Here is a 22,495-nt window from a genome sequence, read left to right as displayed (position 1 = left end):
AAGACAATAATCACTGTCAGTCACTTTGTAGACAAAACAACCTTTATTGGTGTGTTTCTCTCCTGTCTCTCATCATCTTGACAAAAACAACAGATCAGAACAGGAGACAAACTGATGAAATGGAGACGTGAAGGAAACTTTTTATACATTAAACCATGGCAGGGATCGCCTTAGCGTAAATGCTGTACATGATAGAACCAACTACCGGCGGATTACACACACTAAGACACGCAACATCAGAGGAACAGAATATTGAGTCATTATCAACGGTTTTAGGGTTAGAGAATAAAGCAAGGACCAAACTTCTCTCTCTCTCGAATAATTGATGGTGCGTTTAAACGGAACAAAAATAAGATGAAACAGGGTAGAAACGTGTCAGTGTTCTTGTTTGTTTCTGTGAACACAGTGCTTTCTCATTATGTTCCCTTCCCGACATTAAAGAAGTCTCGGTCCCGAGACTCTCTTTCTTTCTCTCTCCTTTTCTTTGTTTATTTCTCTCACATTGCCTGTTTCCCTCTCCCCCTCCTTCTCCTCTTCCCTCTGTGGGCTGGGGGTTGCAGCAGTAAATATAGTTGAGTTGTTTTACTGTCCATCAGAAGGCTTCTGAGTGTCAGATCAGAATTTGCACTTTGGAAGTCTAATTAACTGTCCATTTCAAATATAACCATGACATCCGTAGAACCATCTTCAGTTAAATTATATGTGATCATGTAAACAGAACAGAACACCATCAGTTTAGTCAGTTCAGTCCAGATTCACAGTGGTCATGCATATGTGTCCAGCCAACTACCACCACCCACCATCCATATCCCTTCAGACACCCCGGGGGGGTTAGGGTTAAGTTTAGACTAGGGGCTCTTCATCCATGAATTAGCCCAGGGGCTGTAAATGCTTGTCCTGGGGACCCACAGTGGTTTTTAATCCAGGACTGAAAGAGAGTTTCTCCCTGAGCGTGTGGGGGTTTGAGGGACAGCCAGCCAGGCAGTCCTACAGGCAGTCTTCCAGCAAAGACTCTGGTCTAGGTGTTGCTAGAGGGGGGGGGGGGGGGTCACAGCGATGAGAGGAAGCACAGTAGCAGTGTGGCAAGGCTGGGTATTAGGGCTGGGGCTAGCAGGGACTCTGGGCTCCAGTCTGCAGCTCCATCAGTCAGAAAGGGCTCTGGAGAGTCAAACCCTGAACTGCCTGGAACAGACAGAGAGAATGACAGCATGACTCAACAGAGAGCGAAAACACTGAAGTCTGAACAGACAGAGAGAAAGAAAACAACAGAACAGAGAGGACAGAAAACATCTGAAAGGAGAGATGGGACAGAATAGAACAGAGAGAAAGAGAAGGCCAGAACGATCTGCAAGCGGAGAGAAAATGATAGAAGCAGAGTGAAAGACATCTTAACAACCAACTGATTGGAGAGAGAGAACAACAGAATGGACAGAAAATGACTAAAATAGACAGAAAATAACAGGAATAAGAAGAAGAAAGTGTTGGAGTTCCAGATGCAGCGAGAGAGAAACAGAATGAGAGAAAGTGTAAGAGGAGAAAGAGAGAGAGGAGACTAATGTCGCCAAGACCTCAGCAGGGGGTTTAAGCAACCTAATTACAATTTAATACAGTTACATACACACACACACACACACACACACACACACACACACACACACACACACACACACACACACACACACACACACACACACACACACACACACACACACAGTGATAATTGTAGAGTCTTTAGAAGAAGATGAGGTTTCTATGTCAGAGTCAGAAAAAAATTGTAATTACAGAGGAGAGGAGTCATGTCTCTATTAGGAACTACATTTAAAGGGGAGGAGTCATGTCTCTATTAGGAACTACATTTAAGGAGAGGACTCATGTCTCTATTAGGAACTACATTTAAAGGAGAGGAGTCATGTCTCTATTAGGAACTGAATTTAAAGGAGAGCAGTCATGTCTCTATTAGGAACTACATTTAAAGGGGAGGAGTCATGTCTCTATTAGGAACTACATTTAAGGGGAGGAGTCATGTCTCTATTAGGAACTACATTTAAAGGAGAGGAGGCATGTCTCTATTAGGAACTACATTTAAGGAGAGGACTCATGTCTCTATTAGGAACTACATTTAAAGGAGAGGAGTCATGTCTCTATTAGGAACTGAATTTAAAGGAGAGGAGTCATGTCTATATTAGGAACTGAATTTAAAGGAGAGGAGTCATGTCTATTAGTAACTACATTTAAAGGAGAGGAGTCATGTCTCTATTAGGAACTACATTTAAAGGAGAGGAGTCATGTCTCTATTAGGAACTACATTTAAAGGAGAGGAGTCATGTCTCTATTAGGAACTAAATTGAAAGGAGAGGAGTCATGTCTCTATTAGGAACTAAATTGAAAGGAGAGGAGTCATGTCTCTATTAGGAACTAAATTGAAAGGAGAGGAGTCATGTCTCTATTAGGAACTAAATTGAAAGGAGAGGAGTCATGTCTCTATTAGGAACTACATTTAAAGGAGAGGAGTCATGTCTCTATTAGGAACTAAATTGAAAGGAGAGGAGTCATGTCTATATTAGGAACTAAATTGAATGGAGAGGAGTCATGTCTCTATTCGGAACTACATTGAATGGAGAGGAGTCATGTCTCTATTAGGAACTAAATTGAAAGGAGAGGAGTCATGTCTATATTAGGAACTAAATTGAATGGAGAGGAGTCATGTCTCTATTCGGAACTACATTGAATGGAGAGGAGGCATGTCTCTATTAGGAACTTGAAGGAGAGGAGTCAGGTCTCTATTAGGAACTAAATTGAATGGAGAGGAGTCATGTCTCTATTAGGAACTTGAAGGAGAGGATTTCTGTCTGTCTTTCTACTGTCCTGTCTTCTCTGTGTGTGTGTGTTTGTGTGTGTGTGTGTGTGTGTGTGTGTGTGTGTGTGTGTGTGTGTGTGTGTGTGTGTGTGTGTGTGTGTGTGTGTGTGTGTGTGTAGTTAGAGCGTGACTTACCTGGAGGTCTGACATACACCTTCAGCCTCAGACACGGCCTCCCTACATGGTTGGGATGAGGAGATGCTGACAGAGAAAGAGGGAGGGAAAGAAAATTAGATGGAGATAGTTTGTAGTTTGCTATGTCGGTTACGCCACTGTGAATAGGGTCCAATTTAGACCTGGGTGATCCCACTATATCTGGTGTCCATGAGGTTGGAAGGGAGACACACACAATTACACACACACACACACACACACACACACACACACACACACACACACACACACACACAGTAAGAGGATAAGAAGAGCCAAGTATGTCCTCAGAGCAACACCATAAAAATCTGCTACTCAGAGGATATAACCATGACCCTTCCTCTGCCCTCCCTCTACCTTTCTCTCGTTCCTCCTCTTCTCTCTCTCCTCATAGCAGTAGTAATACATATACTAGTAGTTGTACTGTAGCAGTAAGAGGAGTAAATCCTTAACTTACATTGGAGTTTAACTTACATTGAAGTTAAAAATTGTACTTCGTCACGCATTCATGTCAAATTCAACTTAAATGGACATTTCAACTCACCCCATAATATGTTGTTGTTGTACTGCAGTAGTACGACATATTTTTCACATTTATAGTAGTAATACTGTAGTAGTACAAGATATTACTCAAATTTATAGTAGTAATACTGTAGTAGTACAATATATTACTCACATTTATAGTGGTAGTACTGTAGTAGTACAAGATATTACAAGATATTACTCACATTTATAGTGGTAGTACTGCAGTAGTATGACATATTTCTCCTATTTATAGTGGTAGTACTGTAGTAGTACAAGATATTACTCACATTTATAGTCGTAGTACTGTAGTACAAGATATTGCTCACATATTAGTTATATTGTAGTGGATGGGAGACCAGATGCTGCTGGAAGTGGTGTTGGAGGGCCAGTAGGAGGCACTCTTTCCTCTGGTCTAAAAAATATCCCAATGCCCCAGGGCAGTGATTGGGGACACTGCCCTGTGTAGGGTGCCGTCTTTCGGATGGGACGTTAAACGGGTGTCCTGACTCTCTGAGGTCATTAAAGATCCCATGGCACTTATCGTAAGAGTAGGGGTGTTAACCCCGGTGTCCTGGCTAAATTCCCAATCTGGTCCTCAAACCATCATGGTCACCTAATAATCCCCAGTTTACAATTGGCTCATTCATCCCCCTCCTCTCCCCTGTAACTATTCCCCAGGTCGTTGCTGCAAATGAGAACGTGTTCTCAGTCAACTTACCTGGTAAAATAGCGGTAAAATAAATAAATAAATAAATGACATATTACGCACAGATATAGTAGTATTCGTGTCCTGGCCTGAACTCGAAGCCCAGGGAGAAAGGCGTAAACAGCTGGAACTTTTCTGAGAAGCGCAGGGGACCGTCAGGACCGGTAGGACGGTTGCACTCCCAGCGTTTGAACCCCCTCATCCTGTGTTGACAGGAAGTGTACCCCTCGTGGTTGACCATGAACAGGATATAGCGTTCCATTCGACCGTGAGCCGGAGAGCCATTGGTGTAGAATGGACAGTAGATGTCGAGGTAGTCATTTATATTGACCGCAACCCTGTAGTCATGGTGGAACCTAGACCGCAACACAACAACATGGTTAAAACACTGCCACAACACAACCACAGGGTTAGGATGGATTTACACTGCTTTCTCTTTCCATCTAGCTGTCTCTCTCTCTCTCTCTCCTTGCTTCTGTTTCTCCCTCTCTCCCATTCCTCATATCTCTCTCCCACTCCTCATATCTCTCTCCAACTCCCTGTCCTCCACCATCTATATCCTCTCTCCCCTCATATCTCACCTTTCTCCCCCATCTGTTGTCTGTCTGTAAGTATTAATCAGAGTGCTCAACCACCGTGACCAAGCGGATACACACACACACACACACACACACACACACACACACACACACACACACACACACACACACACACACACACACACACACACACACACACACACACACACACACACACACACACAGAAAATGTATGTGGGCATGACATTGGGCAAAACATTTCTAAATGGTTTGAAACAAGATAAAAAAGGATTTTCATGCTGTTCCAGATGTGTACCTAGAGGAATAAAAGGGAATACATGCAAATTAGCCCATGACTCCACCTATACAACAACACAGGACTAGGACTATACATCCTTTAAGTAGGGTTCATACACACACTGGCAAATCTGATTCAAGGACGTTCAGGGAAGCTTTCAAGCCCTCTATTGTCCTTTTCAAGGATCTCAACAATGTTAAACAATTGTATAATTGATATAATTGTACATGTAGGGCCTAATATAGAACTCCCATCCACCCAAAAAGCATGCAAAAAGTAGGTCATTACCACCTTGAAACAGTTTTTTTTTTAGGCCTTGATATTCTAAGTATTATTATTACGTTTTAAAATATGTGAGAATAATGTGGACATTGCCTGACTAAATAGATCGGATGCATGCATGGCGATTTTTCACTAGATGTTGTCGTCCTCATAACAACCGCACGTGGTTTTACGGCAACATAGTTGCGTCAGGAAACAAACGAAAGTGGCAAAAACTGATCAAAAATGAAATCTCAGAAAATTATATGGGAGCGGGAGAACTTATAAATTGGCAACAATAATTAGAAGGAATTTTCAAGCACCAAATTGAGGAAACGTCAGATTTTCAACACAAAGTAGGCATATTCTAGTACTTGAATTTCTGAGCTCCAAATTCCTGTTCTGGTGGGCTACTTCAAGCCCCTTGTTGTTTAAAATGGCAGGTGTAACATGGAAAATAAAATGGATTTGTCATGTATTTCATTACCAGATCATGTTGTGAATAAGCCCACTAGGCTATGTAATTTGTCGTCATTATATCCAGAATAATTAATAGGAAGAGTGTTGGGTGTTGTGCAATAGTCTATCTTACACAATTGCGCACAGCTAAACTCAGGAATGAGACACCAAAATATTCTGGACATACAGTACCAGTCAAAGGTTTGGACACCTACTCATTCAAGAGTTTTTCTTTATTTGTACTATTTTCTACATTGTAGAATAATAGTGAAGACATCACAACTATGAAACGACACACATGGAATCATGTAGTAACCCAAAAAGTGTTAAACGAATCAAAATATATTTTAGATTTTAGATTCTTCAAAGTAGTCAACCTTGGCATGTAGTGTATGATCCCCCTTATACTGTATCTTAATGACATGAAAAAAAATTGGCAGATTATTATCAATGACTTGTTAACAAGTTGTCCAGTATAAGAAATCCTCACTGGTACCCTAGTTTATAGAAAGACCTGTGTGGGTGTGCTTCATTGTGTGTCGAGGTAGTCATTTATATTGACCGCAACCCTGCAGTCATGGTGGAACCTAGACCGCAACACAACATGGTTAAAACACTGTGTGAAGGGTTTAGGTTGTGAGGATTTCTTCTCTGAAACAGAAACGCAGCTTTTCTCCTCCAGTGGCTAAACCTTGCCCCCCACCGATCTAGAAATAGGCATCCGCTCAGGGGGAAACACACACAGACATCAAGCGACGCCCATAGTGTAGCAGCTCTGTTCCACTCTTTCCGTTTTCAACCCTGAGAATGAAAACCAATAGTAAAATGAGAAGATCTACACACATAGCTGGCCGGTCAAAATAATGCAACTCTCTAGCCTCATGGGGTTTCATATAATCAGATTTTTATTTTGTTAATTTACTACCATTTATGTTCTTGACATTGCGAGCTATTCACTGGTGGAGATGTAGAAGTAATCTGAATAAGGGATGGATTCAATCCAATTGTGCATTACAGGCAATGTTCCCACATTGCTCAATCGGAAATGACCTTTAAATGCCAAGCGTGTTTCAATGTGCGAACGGATTGAATCCCGGCCTAAGTATATTCTGTTACATACCCAATATTGGGGGTGAGTTAGAGAGAGTAGCCTAACAGGGATGATTGAGATAGTGACAGGACTGACTGACTATAGTAACAGGACTGATATAGTAACAGGACTGACTGACTATAGTAACAGGACTGACTGACTATAGTAACAGGACTGACTGACTATAGTAACAGGACTGACTGAGATGGTATCGGGACTGACTGTGATAGTAACAGGACTGACTGTGATAGTAACAGGACTGTTTGAGATGTTAACAGGACTGATAGAGATGGTAACAGGACTGATAGTGTAACGGTAGTCGTCATATTCCTCGGACGAGGAGAGGCAAGGCGAGAAGGATCGGACCAATACGCGGAGTGGTTAGTGTTCATGATGAATGATTTATTTTAACGGAAAAACTGAACACTGAAAATACAAAACAAATAAACAAAGTGCAGAAAACAGATACAGTACCGTGTGGTGAAAAACACAAACACGGAAACAAACACCTACCAAACACACGTGAAACCCAGGCTGCCTAAGTATGATTCTCAATCAGGGACAACGATTGACAGCTGCCTCTGATTGAGAATCATACCAGGCCGAACACAAAAATCCCAACATAGAAAATCAACCATAGACAAACCCACCCAACTCATGCCCTGACCAACTAAAATAAATACAAGTCAAAGGAAAACAGGTCAGGAACGTGACAGACCCCCCCCCCCCCCTTAAGGTGCGAACCCTGGGCGCACCACCATAAATTCTAGGGGAGGGTCTGGGTGGGCGTCTGTCCACGGTGGCGGCTCTGGCTCGGGACGTGGACCCCACCTTAACAATGTCTTTGTCCACCTCCTTACTCGCCCCCGTGGCCTCCTCCTAACAACCACCCTCCATGTACGCAGCACCGGACTGAGGGGCGGCTCCGGACTGAGGGGCGGCTCCGGACTGAGGGGCGGCTCCGGACTGAGGGGCGGCTCCGGACTGAGGGGCGGATCCTGGCTGGCTGGCGGATCCTGGCTGGCTGGCTCTGGCGGATCCTGGCTGGCCGGCTCTGGCGGATCCTGGCTGGCCGGCTCTGGCGGGTCCTGGCTGGCCGGCTCTGGCTGCTCCTGTCTGGCGGAAGGCTCTGACTGCTCCTCTCTGGCGGAAGGCTCTGACTGCTCCTGTCTGGCGGAAGGCTCTGACTGCTCCTGTATGGCGGAAGGCTCTGGCTGCTCCTGTCTGGCGGGTGGCTCTGGCTGCTCCTGTCTGGCGGGCGGCTCTGGCGGATCCTGGCTGGACGGCTCTGGCGGATCCTGGCTGGACGGCTCTGGCGGATCCTGGCTGGACGGCTCTGGCGGATCCTGGCTGGACGGCTCTGGCGGATCCTGGCTGGACGGCTCTGGCGGATCCTGGCTGGAAGGCTCTGGCGGATCCTGGCTGGCTGACGGCTCTGACTGCTCCTGTCTGGCGGAAGGCTCTGACTGCTCCTGTCTGGCGGAAGGCTCTGACTGCTCCTGTCTGGCGGAAGGCTCTGACTGCTCCTGTCTGGCGGAAGGCTCTGACTGCTCCTGTCTGGCGGAAGGCTCTGGCTGCTCCTGTCTGGCGGACGGCTCTGGCGGATCCTGGCTGGACGGCTCTGGCGTATCCTGGCTGGACGGCTCTGGCTGGTCCTGGCTGGATGGCTCTGGCTGGTCCTGGCTGGCTGACTGCTCTGACTGCTCCTGTGTGGCGGAAGGCTCTGAATGCTCCGAATGCTCCTGTCTGGCGGAAGGCTCTGGCTGCTCCTGTCTGGCGGAAGGCTCTGGCTGCTCGGGACACACGGGCGGCTCTGACGGCTCGGGACAGACGGGCGGCTCTGGCGGATCCTGGCTGGGCGGCTCTGGCGGATCCTGGCTGGACGGCTCTGGCGGATCCTGGCTGAACGGCTCTGGCGGACCCTGCCTGGACGGCTCTGGCGGATCCTGGCTGGACGTCCAGGACCTCTTCCCAGGTCCACGAGTCCTGTGTCTTCTGTTGCTGCTGTCGCTGCCCTTCTCCACTCCGCTTGGTCCTTTGTTGGTGGGTGTTTCTGTAACGATAGTCATCATATTCCTCCTCCTCGGACGAGGAGAGGCGAGAAGGATCGGACCAATACGCGGAGTGGTTAGTGTTCATGATGAATGATTTATTATAACGGAAAAACTGAACACTGAAAATACAAAACAAATAAACAAAGTGCAGAAAACAGATACAGTACCGTGTGGTGAAAAACACAAACCCGGAAACAAACACCCACCAAACACACGTGAAACCCAGGCTGCCTAAGTATGATTCTCAATCAGGGACAACGATTGACAGCTGCCTCTGATTGAGAATCATACCAGGCCGAACACAAAAATCCCAACATAGAAAATCAACCATAGACAAACCCACCCAACTCACGCCCTGACCAACTCAAATAAATACAAGACAAAGGAAAACGGGTCAGGAACGTGGCAGATAGAGATAGTAACAGGATTGACTGAGATAGTAACAGGACTGACTGAGCTATAACAGGGGTGATTGGATAAGTAACATGATTGATAGAGATATTGACAGCACTAATAGAGATACAGTTGAAGTCAGAAGTTTACATAGACTTAGGTTGGAGTCATTAACTCATTTTTCAACCACTCCACACATTTCTTGTTAACAAACTATAGTTTTGGCAAGTCGGTTTTGGCATCTACTTTGTGCATGACACGTGTCATTATTCCAACAATTGTTTACAGACAGATTAATTTCACTTATAATTCACTGTATCACAATTCCAGTGGGTCAGAAGTTTACATACACTAAGTTGACTGTGCCTTTAAACAGCTTGGAAAATTCCAGAAAATTATGTCATGGCTTTAGAAGCTTCTGCTAGGCTAATTGACATAATTTGAGTCAATTGGAGGTGTACCTGTGGATGTATTTCAAGGCCTACCTTCAAACTCAGTGCTTGACATCATGGGAAAATCAAAACAAATCAGTCAAGACCTCAGAAAAAAAATTGTAGACCTCCACACGTCTGGTTCATCCTTGGGAGCAATTTCCAAACGCCTGACGATACCACGTTCATCTGTACAAACAATAGTACGCAATTATAAACACGATTGGGACCATGCAGTCGTCATACCACTCAGGAAGGAGACGCGTTCTGTCTCCTAGAGATGAACGTACTTTGGTGCGAAAAGTGCAAATCAATCCCAGAACAACAGCAAAGGACCTTGTGAAGATGCTGGAGGAAACAGGTAAAAAATGTCTATATCCACAGTAAAATGAGTCCTATATCGACAATCTGAAAGGCCGCTCAGCAAGGAAAAAGCCACTGCTCCAAAACCGCCATAAAAAGCCAGACTGCGGTTTGCAACTGCACATGGGGACAAAGATCGTACTTTTTGGAGAAATGTCCTCTGGTCTGATGAAACAAAAATAGAACTGTTTGGCCATAATGACCATTGTTATGTTTGGAGGAAAAAGGGGGAGGCTTGCAAGCCGAAGAACACCATCCCAGCCGTGAAGCACGGGGGTGGCAGCATCATGTTGTGGGGGTGCTTTGCTGCAGGAGGGACTGGTGCACTTCACAAAATAAATAGCATCATGAGGCAGGAGAATTATGTGGATATATTGAAGCAACATCTCAAGACATCAGTCAGTCAGGAAGATTGGTCGCAAATGGGTCTTCCAAATGGACAATGACCCCAAGCATACTTCCAAAGTTGTGGCAAAATGGCTTAAGGACAACATAGTCAAGGTATTGGATTGGCCATTACAAAGCCCTGACCTCAGTCCTATAGAAAATTTGTGGGCAGGCCTGAAAAAGCATGTGCGAGGCCTACAAACCTGACTCAGTTACACCAGCTCTGTCGGGAGGGATGGGCCAAAATTCACCCAACTTATTGTGGGAAGCTTGTGGAAGGCTACCCGAAACGTTTGACCCAAGTTAAACAATTTAAAGTTAATGCTACCAAATACTAATTGAGTGTATGTAAACTTCTGGCCCTCTGGGAATGTGATGAAATAAATAAATGCTGAAATAAATCATTCTCTCTTCTATTATTCTGATATTTCACACTCTTAAAATAAAGTGGTGATCCTAACTGACCTAAGACAGGGAATTCTTACTAGGATTAAATGTCAGGAATTGTGAACAACTGAGTTTAAATGTATTTGGCTAATGTGTATGTAAACTTCCGACTTCAACTGTAGTAACATGATTGATAGAGATATTGACAGCACTAATTATAAATAGATATATAAAGGTAAAGAGACTAAAAGCGTATAAATAAATATTTTTCTTGTTAACAAAGTAGAGTGTTGGGCAGAAGGGTAAGCTATATTCTGAATAATTAACAATCAACACACACACACACACACACACACACACACACACACACACACACACACACACACACACACACACACACACACACACACACACACACACACACACACACAGGGTAAGCTCTTGTGTGAATTATTCAGGTCAGCCAAACTGTTGCTGCTGTTGGCTGTGCTGTGTAGCTGTTTCATATTTAATGGTCCTTTTGATGTGTATTAATTAACTACTGCTAGCTCTGCTGTTTCTCTTCCTTTAAACACACACACACACAAAGACACACACAAAGAAACACACACACAAAGACACACCTCCTTAGCCTGTGGGCCTAATGGCGAGATGAAAGAGAGGAAAGAGGAGGAAGGGGGATACGGGGGAGGAAGAGAGATACCCCTCAACTAACTGATACAGGAGTAGCTAGGAGAGTTTGTGTCGTTAAGAAGCGATGTGTGTGTGTGTTCCTCTGGCGCTCTCATTTTAATCCTTGTATAGGGGTTGTGGTGGGAATCTGCACACCATGCTAAATCGATACACACCCTTTCGCTTTAAAGAGAGTGTGTGTCTGTGTGTGTGTCCACCTTAGTATGCAGCTCAGACACAGACATAGCGGGGGAATATTTGGACTGGGGAGGGTTACATAAGACAGACACTTAAGTGGTTTTGACCTTGGTTACAACCCCCTCATACACACACACACACACACACACACACACACACACACACACACACACACACACACACACACATAGTCACACACTTGCACACTCACCCACATACACACACACACACACAAACTTTATTTTAAGCACTGAGTGCAGACATGAAGGCAGCGTGTGTGTGTGTTAATGTAGATTAAGAGCCTGAAAGAGGACACATTGAACTGAGGGAAACAGGGGAATCCATATCCTTTATCCCCCCTTCTCTCTATTCTTGCCTTTTCCTCTAGGTCTTACCATTCCCTTTCTCCTACCATGACCCTCTCCACTTTCCCTCTATCTCCTTCCCTTTTCTCCATATCCTTCTCTTCCCTCCATCTCCTTCTCTTCCCTCCATCTCCTTCTCTTTCCTTCTCTTCCCTCCATCTCCTTCTCTTCTCTTCCCTCATCTTCTTCTCTTCCCTCCTCCTTCTCTTCTCTTCCCTCCATCTCCTTCTCTTTCCTCCTCCTTTTCTTCCATCCATCTCTTCCCTCCATCTCCTTCTCTTTTCTCCTTCTCTTCTCTTCCCTCCTTCTCCTTATCTTCCCTCCATGTCCTTCTCTACCCTCCATTTCTTTCTCATTTCTCCATCTTCTGTTTTCTTTTTCTTACCAGTTGTCCTTCCTCTTCTCTAAACAGTTCCTTTTCACCATCTCTCACTCCATCCCTCAGTAAAAAGATCAAACAGGCTGTTTGCTCTCTCTCTCCCTCTCACCCCCACTCTCTCTTTCTCTCTCTTTCTGGCAGGATGACAGCTCTCACTCGTCCCAGGGCAGGCCCTTATGTAAACAGCCCCATCGCACTCAGGCTTTGTGTGTGTGTGTGTGTGTGTGTGTGTGTGTGTGTGTGTGTGTGTGTGTGTGTGTGTGTGTGTGTGTGTGTGTGTGTGTGTGTGTGTGTGTGTAAACCCTCTCATTACCATATCAAAGCCCGTGATCGCTCCTCTCCTCCCAGTGTTAGAGTGGCATATTAATAGTTGTGTAGGTTAAACTTCCAGATAAAGCAGGCTGATGAAGGTTAGTTCTCTCTGTTTGAAACAGTTCACTTACTTGCATTTCCCTGCGGTGTGTGTGTTTGTCGATTGAAGAATATGATACAGGACTGGGCTTTGATTGGCTGACAGATTTGATTGGCTGACAGATTTGTCTTTTGATTGGTCCTACCCCGAGGCTCTCAGATGACCTTCAGCAACTTTCTCAACTTTCTTCTCTCATCCACCACTTCTCTCCTCTCATATCTCTCTACACTCTCCTCTCATATCCCTCGGCACTCTCCTCTCATATCCCTCTACACTCTCCTCTCATATCCCTCTGCACTCTCCTCTCATATCCCTCGGCACTCTCCTCTCATATCCCTCTACACTCTCCTCTTATATCCCTCGACACTCTCCTCTCATATCCCTCTGCACTCTCCTCTCATATCCCTCTGCACTCTCCTCTCATATCCCTCTACACTCTCCTCTCATATCCCTCTGCACTCTCCTCTCATATCCCTCTGCACTCTCCTCTCATATCCCTCTACACTCTCCTCTTATATCCCTTGACACTCTCCTCTCATATCCCTCTGCACTCTCCTCTCATATCCCTCTACACTCTCCTCTTATATCCCTCTGCACTCTCCTCTCATATCCCTCTACACTCTCCTCTCATATCCCTCGGCACTCTCCTCTCACATCCCTCTACACTCTCCTCTCATATCCCTCTCCTCTCATATCCCTCTGCACTCTCCTCTCACATCCCTCTACACTCTCCTCTCATATCCCTCTGCACTCTCCTCTCACATCCCTCTACACTCTCCTCTCATATCCCTCGGCACTCTCCTCTCATATCCCTCTGCACTCTCCTCTCATATCCCTCTGCACTCTCCTCTCACATCCCTCTACACTCTACTCTCATATCCCTCTGCACTCTCCTCTCATATCCCTCTACACTCTCATCTCATATCCCTCTACACTCTCCTCTTTTATCCCTCTACACTCTCCTCTCATATCCCTCTACACTCTCATCTCATATCCCTCGGCACTCTCCTCTCATATCCCTCTGCACTCTCATCTCATATCCCTCTACACTCTCCTCTCATATCCCTCTGCACTCTCCTCTCATATCCCTCTACACTCTCATCTCATATCCCTCTACACTCTCCTCTTTTATCCCTCTACACTCTCCTCTCCGGGACTAGTTTTGTACGGTACTACCCCTCCCGGGTATGAGAGGGTTGGAAAAGCTTATTGAAATAAATTGACTAAAAGTATGTAACTGCTCCAGTGATTTTGATGAAATTGTATAATTGAATCTCACAGTAGATGCTTCACATTTGTCTGATTGACTGACGACTAACTAACTGATTAACGAAATGACATAAACATAAGAGTTTTCCCCTTATTCCTGCCCCACCCTTCTGTCTCTCTCCCTCCATCCCTCTCTCCACCCATCCATCCTCGTGTGTCTACTGAAGTAGCCTGACTTAATCACTCAAAGCTGGAAAACACTTAGAGGCTCTTCACTAAATCCATATCGAACACACACACACACATCCATATCAAAATGAGGTTATATCTGCGGGCAGTTTGCCACATCTTTGATCAATAATAGAAATTCTGTTTTATTAATAACTCCAAACACTGACATGCCCCGTAAGCACATTACCAGAAAACAAGCAACCATAACCCCTTTCTGCCCCCAACCCTTTACCAGACTACCACCAACCCAACCCTTTACCAGACAACCACCAACCCAACCTTTACCAGAGAAACCACCAACCCAAACCTTTACCACATAACCCCCAACCCTTTACCAGACAACCACCACCCCAACCCTTTACCAGAGAAACCACCAACCCAAACCTTTACCACATAACCCCCAACCCTTTACCAGACAACCACCACCTATAGAGGATTCTCTAACCAGACAACCAGCATCTATAGAGGATTCTCTAACCAGACAACCAGCATCTATAGAGGATTATCTAACCAGACAACCAGCATCTATAGCGGATTCTCTAACCAGACAACCAGCACCTATAGCGGATTCTCTAACCAGACAACCAGCATCTATAGCGGATTCTCTAACCAGACAACCAGCATCTATAGCGGATTCTCTAACCAGACAACCAGCATCTATAGCGGATTTTCTAACCAGACAACCAGCATCTATAGAGGATTTTCTAACCAGACAACCAGCATCTATAGCAGATTCTCTAACCAGACAACCACCACCTATAGAGAATTCTCTAACCAGACAACCAGCATCTATAGCGAATTCTCTAACCAGACAACCAGCACCTATAGCGGATTCTCTAACCAGACAACCACCACCTATAGAGGATTCTCTAACCAGACAACCAGGATCTATAGCGGATTCTCTAACCAGACAACCAGCACCTATAGAGGATTCTCTAACCAGACAACCAGCACCTATAGCAGATTCTCTAACCAGACAACCAGCATCTATAGAGGATTCTCTAACCAGACAACCAGCATCTATAGAGGATTCTCTTACCAGACAACCAGCATCTATAGAGGATGCTCTAACCAGACAACCAGCATCTATAGAGGATTCTCTAACCAGACAACCAGCATCTATAGAGGATTCTCTAACCAGACAACCAGCATCTATAGAGGATTCTCTAACCAGACAACCAGCATCTATAGAGGATTCTCTAACCAGACAACCAGCATCTATAGCAGATTCTCTAACCAGACAACCAGCATCTATAGCAGATTCTCTAACCAGACAACCAGCATCTATAGCAGATGCTCTAACCAGACAACCAGCATCTATAGCAGATTCTCTAACCAGACAACCAGCATCTATAGCAGATTCTCTAACCAGACAACCAGCATCTATAGAGGATTCTCTAACCAGACAACCAGCATCTATAGAGGATTCTCTAACCAGACAACCAGCATCTATAGAAGATTCTCTAACCAGACAACCAGCATCTATAGAGGATTCTCTAACCAGACAACCAGCATCTATAGCGGATTCTCTAACCAGACAACCAGCATCTATAGCATATTCTCTAACCAGACAACCAGCATCTATAGAGGATTCTCTAACCAGACAACCAGCATACTTTCTAACCCATTTTTCTGTCTCACTGTATAAACTTCCTCTTTTTCTTTTCAAATGATTTAATTAACACGTTTCTACTTTTAACCCTCTTATGTCTCTCAGCTTTCTCTACTGAAATGTCGTCTTGAGGATTGATAAAGTATTAACCTATACATTTGAAAGTCAAAGTGATTTGACGGTAGTTTAGAGAAAGCATTTGGCTAATAACACTTTTATCAATGTCTACGTACAAAACATAGAACATTTCTAAATAATTAGACACTCTTGTAGTGTAGATGGATCAATAATACATTATTTATCCATCTGACTGTGTAAAAAAAATCTAAAGTATAAATGATTTGTAGAGTACAGGGTTACAGCTGACGTTAGTGTGTGTGTGTGGGGGGGGGGGGGGGGGTAGAGCTAGGCTTAGAGACGAATGTGGAAGCATTACAGGAGATATTCTTCTTCACAGCTGAAACATGTTAAAGCTGAATAGTACATTTGCAAAATAGCACAGTGCACGTATGCACGCACAGACACACACACCTGAATGAGGATGGCAGAGAGAACATGAATTATACATCCGGGCAGTCTCTCTGGATTAGTGAGTGAGTGAGTGAGTGAGTGAGTGAGTGAGTGAGTGAGTGAGTGAGTGAGTGAGTGAGTGAGTGAAATTGTGCCTCATCACCTCCTCAAGACTAATAAAGACAGCAGTGTGTGTGGGGGGGAATTCCCTTTCTCCCCAACCAGAGAGAAAACAGCCTTTGAACTCTGAACCAATGAGGAGATGTTGCTGGGAGCATTTCCTCACCAGCTGTCTCACACACACACACACACACACACACACACACACACCCCCCCTCTCTCTCTCTCTCTGAAAACCTCTCTCTCAAACAGACAAGTATTTTCTCTCCAATTGTGTTTCTCTCACAGATGTAGACAGCAAGAAAAACTTCAGAATAATAAGCTATCACAATCCCCTTCCAAAACAATCACACACACACACTAATGCTTAAAGTTAGTGGTTGGTCACCATGAGTAAACACACCCAAAGCATGGATTACAGTCTGTCCTTGTCCATAGGACCGCTTTCAGGGTAAGGAAACTAATAAGGCATTTAATCATTTGGGTGAACTATCCCTTTAAGATGCCCAGCGTAAAGCTGTTAGTAATGTTAGAAGGTAGCTGCACCGCCACTTTCTCAGCAGTTTAGTTTTTAGGACCGACCCAGTTTAGAACAGTGCACCATCTCTAACACGCACACACACACAAAGACACACAGTTCTGGGATCTGGAAGGAATAGAGAAGTGTGCGTTTGAAGTGTGTGTGATCAAACAGTGAGTATGCAGCTCCACAGCCGTACGCCACAACTCATACCTCACACACTCCTCCTGTATCTCCTCCTGTAATCTCTTTATCTCCTCTGTCTTTGTCCCTGCCTTTCTAATAGTCTATTTCTCTACTTCTTTCCTTTCTCACTCCTGTCATTTCATTGTCGTGTGTGCTGACGTGCGTCTGCGTCGAATACCTTCTTTCCATCTCTTATCTATTTCTATGTAATATTGAATGTTTCCATCTAATATCTCTGGTATATTGTGTTTCTAATACAGTACACCAGATATCTTGTATCTATCTGCTATCTTTGACATCTACTATCAGGTATTGTATAGATCAATAAAAACAAAGAAGGCTATGAAGTATATACCAGTATAATGTGTGTCCCTCAGTGTTATTTCATTGGTTACCGCCTTGAAAATCAATGATTAGGAAGATATACAAGAACCTTGAGCATTCTGTCCAGTGGAAAACTGTTATCAGGGAGGGGTCTATATTAAATACAATTATTAGCTAAACACACCCTTTAAGTACGTCATACATTTGAAGATTCCATTAATCATGTGGTGTGTCTCAATCCAAAGTGCCACTTGGTGTTAGTGAATTTAAATGAAGGGAAATATAATTGTGAGCAAAATGATGAATCATATCATTTCAGTACATTCTTTTTGAATGATTGATGACCTTAGATTTCAGCATTTGTGGTCTCCATTTCAGAAAAACCTCAACCTAAAATGTCTCATTGTGTAACGAGTGCGCTGAGAGTCGGGAAGCAAGTTCAGGGAGTGAGTGTTTAAATACATAACAGCAACTAAAAACAAGAAACACAAACAATGCACAGACATGAACTGGAACAGAAACAATGACGCCTGGGGAAGGAACCAAAGGGAGTGACATATATAGGGAAGGTAATCAGGGAAGTGATGGAGTCCAGATGAGTCTGATGAGGCGCTGGTGCGTGTACCGATGGTGACAGGTGTGCGCCATAACGAGCAGCCTGGTGAGCTAGAGGCCGGAGAGGGAGCACACGTGACACATTGGTGTTACCCTCATTGGTGTTAAAACTCCTACTGGTGGCACAACGTTATCGTAATGGTAAACATTATTTAAAGTCATTAAGGTACCATATTAGTTGATTTACAATGGGAAGATGTAACTAAATACATTTAAATAAATACACATCTAGAATGAAGTACTATTTTTCCTTAAGTGCCACGCCCAAATGTCACCGTAATTCAAGAACGACCTGTCAGTGAAGCGAGATCAGATCAAGAATAAGGGGATATTTCAGACAAGTGCCTCCATCTTTTAAAATGTATCATGAGTGGTGATGTGATTGCAATATCAAACACACACACACCACTAAAAACAGAGATTTCCTAACAAAGTTTTCTGTGTGAAAGTTGTTCCGAGTCCTGACCTTAAATGTTTTATAGACGTTTAACATCACCTGTGAAGCTAAACCAAGTGGAAAACAGATCGTGTACACCAGCAAAACATCTCTTCCTGCCTCTCTCCACATAATTTTTCTCATCCATCTCTCGCTTCACAACTCTTCTCCTTCTCTCCTTGCAATCTCTGTCTCCCTCCCTCTCTCTCACTCTGTAAAAATGGTGTACTGAGAGCTTACACAAACACACATAACATAAGCTTTGATTATTGTATTGTAATCAGGTCAGAGACATTAACAGGCTTTTGTTGTCGTCTCCTGTTTCTTTTCTGTTGTTTAGAAGTGTTTGTCATAACTGATGTACATCAGTCATAGTGGGAATAAAAGGAAGACAGACAGACAGAGAGACAGACAGGCAGACAGAGGCTGTTTCATGTCGAACAGAGAAGACAGTAAGATAGAGAAACAGAGACACACACACACAAACACACAAAGGTTTGCTGTTAGATGTAAGTGTATAGTAAAGATGTGTATGTCAGAACAAACTGAAAGATATATATGTGTATGCCACAGGGGACAGTAGAGAAAGTGTGTGTGTGTGTGTGTGTGGGTCTTGGGGGGCAAGGGCGAGACAGATACATGGATGTGAATGGTTTTTCTGCACACACAGACACACAGACAGACATACACACTATCTTCCCCGTTCAGTTGTTCTCTGAGGACATCCATCCCACAGCATGAAACCCTCTGCAACCATCATTAGGGACCTCTAGAGGAGGATGGAGAGAACCACAAAGCCTCCCAGAAGAGAGAGGAGAAAACGTGATGGGGAGAAAACGGGATCAGGAGGAAACGGGATAGGGAGGAAACGGGATGGGGAGAAAACGGGTTCAGGAGGAAACAAGGTGGGGAGGAATCGGGATGGGGCGGAAAAAGGGAGGAGAAGAAAATAATTACTTTGAAGGATAAACCCTGGGATTAGATTTGGCTATTCTCTGAGGCTATAGAGACAGGATGTGTGTGTGTGTGCGTGTGTGTTTTGCAGAAACAAGGCTGTGTGTGTGTGTGTGTGTGGTTTGAAACTCATCTGTTCATTTGTTTCTGTATAAACAAACTTTTCCATCAACCTTCCATCACACATTAATTCAGCGATATAACAATAGCATTGCACAAACAAAGCATGTTGTCTGATGTAGTACATTGACAGAGGGAGGAGGGGAAGAGCAGAGTGAGAGGGGAAAAAAGAAGGAAAGAGACGGAGAGAAAAAGAGAGGAGAGAGAGAGGAGAGTCTTCCTCCTTGCCTGTTAAATATTTGAGCACTTGTGGAGAGACAGAGCTGTTAGCTGAACTAAATCAGCAGCGTCGGTGTGTGTGTGTGTGTGTTGCAGGGGGAGACAGGGCTGTTAGCCGGTTAGTGGTAATTCAACCGTGATAGAGAGGGAGCACTTTCACTGTTTATATATGTACCTGAGAGAGAGACAGAGAAGGGATGGAGGGAGGGGGAGGCAGGGAGGGAGGGGGAGGCTGTCCAGTCTGTCAGAATTCATTAGACTGACAGAGCGAAGCTGCTCTGCACCATGTCAATGAGACCCAGCTAACCACAGCAGTGTGAGTGAGTGAGTGAGTGAGTGAGTGAGTGTGTGTGTGTGTGTGTGTGTGTCTCTATCAGCTATACTCAATAACTAGAGAGGGAGGCATGATGCCCTCATGTCTATCAGAGACAAAAGGAGCTTTCAGCTCAATTATAGCATCCACACACACACACACATGCACAGACTGTATCATCCTACCTGGGGTTCGTGCTGTTCCAGTAGACAGCATGGTGGTCGAAGATGATCTGGTCTTCAGCCCAGACGGACAGACAGGAAGACAGGACAGTCAGACACATCAGAACCACCTGCGTCACACATGTACACACACTCCTCTGACCAGGCCGGGCCGTCCACCTCACACACCTCAAACCAGTTACACACAACATCATAGTGTCCACTTGAAGTCTACTTGTTAGATCCACCTCCACAGTAGTGTTCGCTGGTTATGTTAGCTTACAGTTGAGTTGGAATATCCAGTGCATGGACAGTCTCAATCAGTGTGTGGGCATTCAAAGATCCCAGTCCATTCCGATTGTTCCAGCCTGTTAGTGGAAACAGGGTGGCACAGGACGTAGTGTGCAGGACTTTGTAATGCAGTTTGAATCCAGGTGTGTTGTTTTGGTGTGTTTTTGTTTACAAACCTTATCCTGAACCTTGACCACTTTGCTAGCATGCCCAAAGCTAACCTTATCCTAACCAATCGCTAGCATGCACAAACCTAACCTGTTGCGCTTGCATGTTGCGCAAATCACCCAATCTCAATCAATACAGGAAGAGTGTCTATGTTCTTGCCAGGGACTGAGACTTGTCCTCCCATTGTACAACTTGTGCTCCCCTGAATATGACATCCAAACTAGTGACTTTCATTCTCCTGAATCCACGCATTTATCTTAAGTCCACTGTCTGTTCATTGATGATTGATTACGGTGATGAGACGTTGTTATTATTTGACATATTTCTGTATTTCTATCAATTCTGGCGTTGATGAATTATCAGCCATCTCATGATGTCGTCCTCTCTCTTTCGATCACACACTATCAGTACAAATAGATACCTCTTCTCTCCACTCCTCTCCTCCACTCCACAAAGCGACGCGAAGCCAAATCCAATCTGGGTTTATTGTCGTCCGGGGACCGAACATCCTGACTCCCCTCAGCTCGCTGGGACTGAACTGTCTTCAGTAAGAGATATATTGGTTCCTAACAGTTTCCTCGGGGAGTTGTTCCAGTGCTGAACAGTTTCTTCAGTGAGACATTATGTTTTGGTACTGAAGGTTCCTCTGTAAGATGTTTCAGTACTGACCAGTTTCCCCAGTAACAGATTCTGTTTCGGTACTGACCAGTTACCCCAGTAACAGATTCTGTTTTGGTGCTGAAGGTAAGATGTTTCGGTACTGACCAGTTTCTATCTGGTCCTGAACAATTCCCTTCATTAAGGGAGGTCCATTTGAATATTCTTCAGATGTCCGTTCGGGTCAATAAACCACGACAGGTTAATCGTTTCCTCAGTGAGAGTGGTTGGTTGGGTCCTGTTATTGCTGCTCGTTTTTATCAGAGATCATCAGCTATCACACTCCTCCCGTCCCAAGTTCCTCTTCTGTCTGTTTCTGCTGATTTGGATGTAAAATCCAATTCGGCTTCATGGTCCACACTCCACAATGTTCTTTACGGATCAACACACAGAGACTGGCAGAGACACACACACAGACTGGCAGAGACACACACACAGACTGGCTGAGAGACAGACCGACAGAGTGAATAACGTGGCGATCCTTCCAACAGTCTCTCACGGTGACAACACTCCTCGTGGTGAATCTGATTCTCAGCTCCCACTGCTGCCAGAATCTCCGCACTGCTCGTTTTCACCTCCTTCTCTCCCTCCCTCTACCCATCCTCCCTATTTCTCCCTCCCCCTCCCTCCCTCTCTCACTCTGAGCTGGCGGAGTCTCTCAGTCTCTTACCTCTGGGGACAGTGTCTGACTCACTGCTCTCGAGGCTCTGAAGCCGCTTAGTTCAGCTGTATTAAACTGTATGTATCCACATATACATAACATGGGTTAGGATAATACTGACAGTGTTAGGTTAGATTATCACTGTCAATCCAGTTACTACATCTTTACAAATCAAGTCGTGTAATCAAGTTATTATAACACCTTTTTTGTACAATTAAGGTATTACTACATTCTTAGTATTAAGAGTATTGTAAGAATA

At 44.5% G+C, this 22,495-nt stretch overlaps 1 protein-coding gene across 1 annotated transcript; it reads right to left on the bottom strand.

Moving 5' to 3' along the window:
* Window positions 1–20: 20 nt before the first annotated feature.
* LOC129859808 (ephrin-A2-like) lies at window positions 21–22,157 on the bottom strand. The gene is made up of 4 exons (XM_055929935.1): window positions 20,484–22,157; window positions 4,305–4,597; window positions 2,993–3,058; window positions 21–1,182 (listed from the first exon to the last, which is right to left on the bottom strand). Exons 1-4 carry the CDS (start codon window positions 20,672–20,674, stop codon window positions 1,049–1,051), a joined length of 684 nt encoding a protein of 227 aa, XP_055785910.1. The 5' UTR covers window positions 20,675–22,157; the 3' UTR covers window positions 21–1,048.
* Between the last annotated feature and the right edge of the window lie 338 nt (window positions 22,158–22,495).

Source organism: Salvelinus fontinalis, chromosome 7 (genome assembly GCF_029448725.1).
Source record: "Salvelinus fontinalis isolate EN_2023a chromosome 7, ASM2944872v1, whole genome shotgun sequence".
Taxonomy (NCBI): Eukaryota; Metazoa; Chordata; class Actinopteri; order Salmoniformes; family Salmonidae; genus Salvelinus; species Salvelinus fontinalis.
Note: the sequence above shows the minus strand (reverse complement) of the source record. Positions and strands in the feature narration are given on the sequence as shown.

What these genes read in the sequence shown, in the direction of transcription:
- LOC129859808 (XM_055929935.1), bottom strand. Translation starts at nt 20,674, where the DNA reads ATGATGTTGTGTGTAACTGGTTTGAGGTGTGTGAGGTGGACGGCCCGG. An exon ending in TGGAACAGCACGAACCCCAG is followed by an intron (nt 4,598 to 20,483) that starts GTAGGATGATAC and finishes GTTGCGGTCTAG; the next exon opens with GTTCCACCATGACTACAGGG. An exon ending in ACACGAATACTACTATATCT is followed by an intron (nt 3,059 to 4,304) that starts GTGCGTAATATG and finishes TTTCTCTGTCAG; the next exon opens with CATCTCCTCATCCCAACCAT.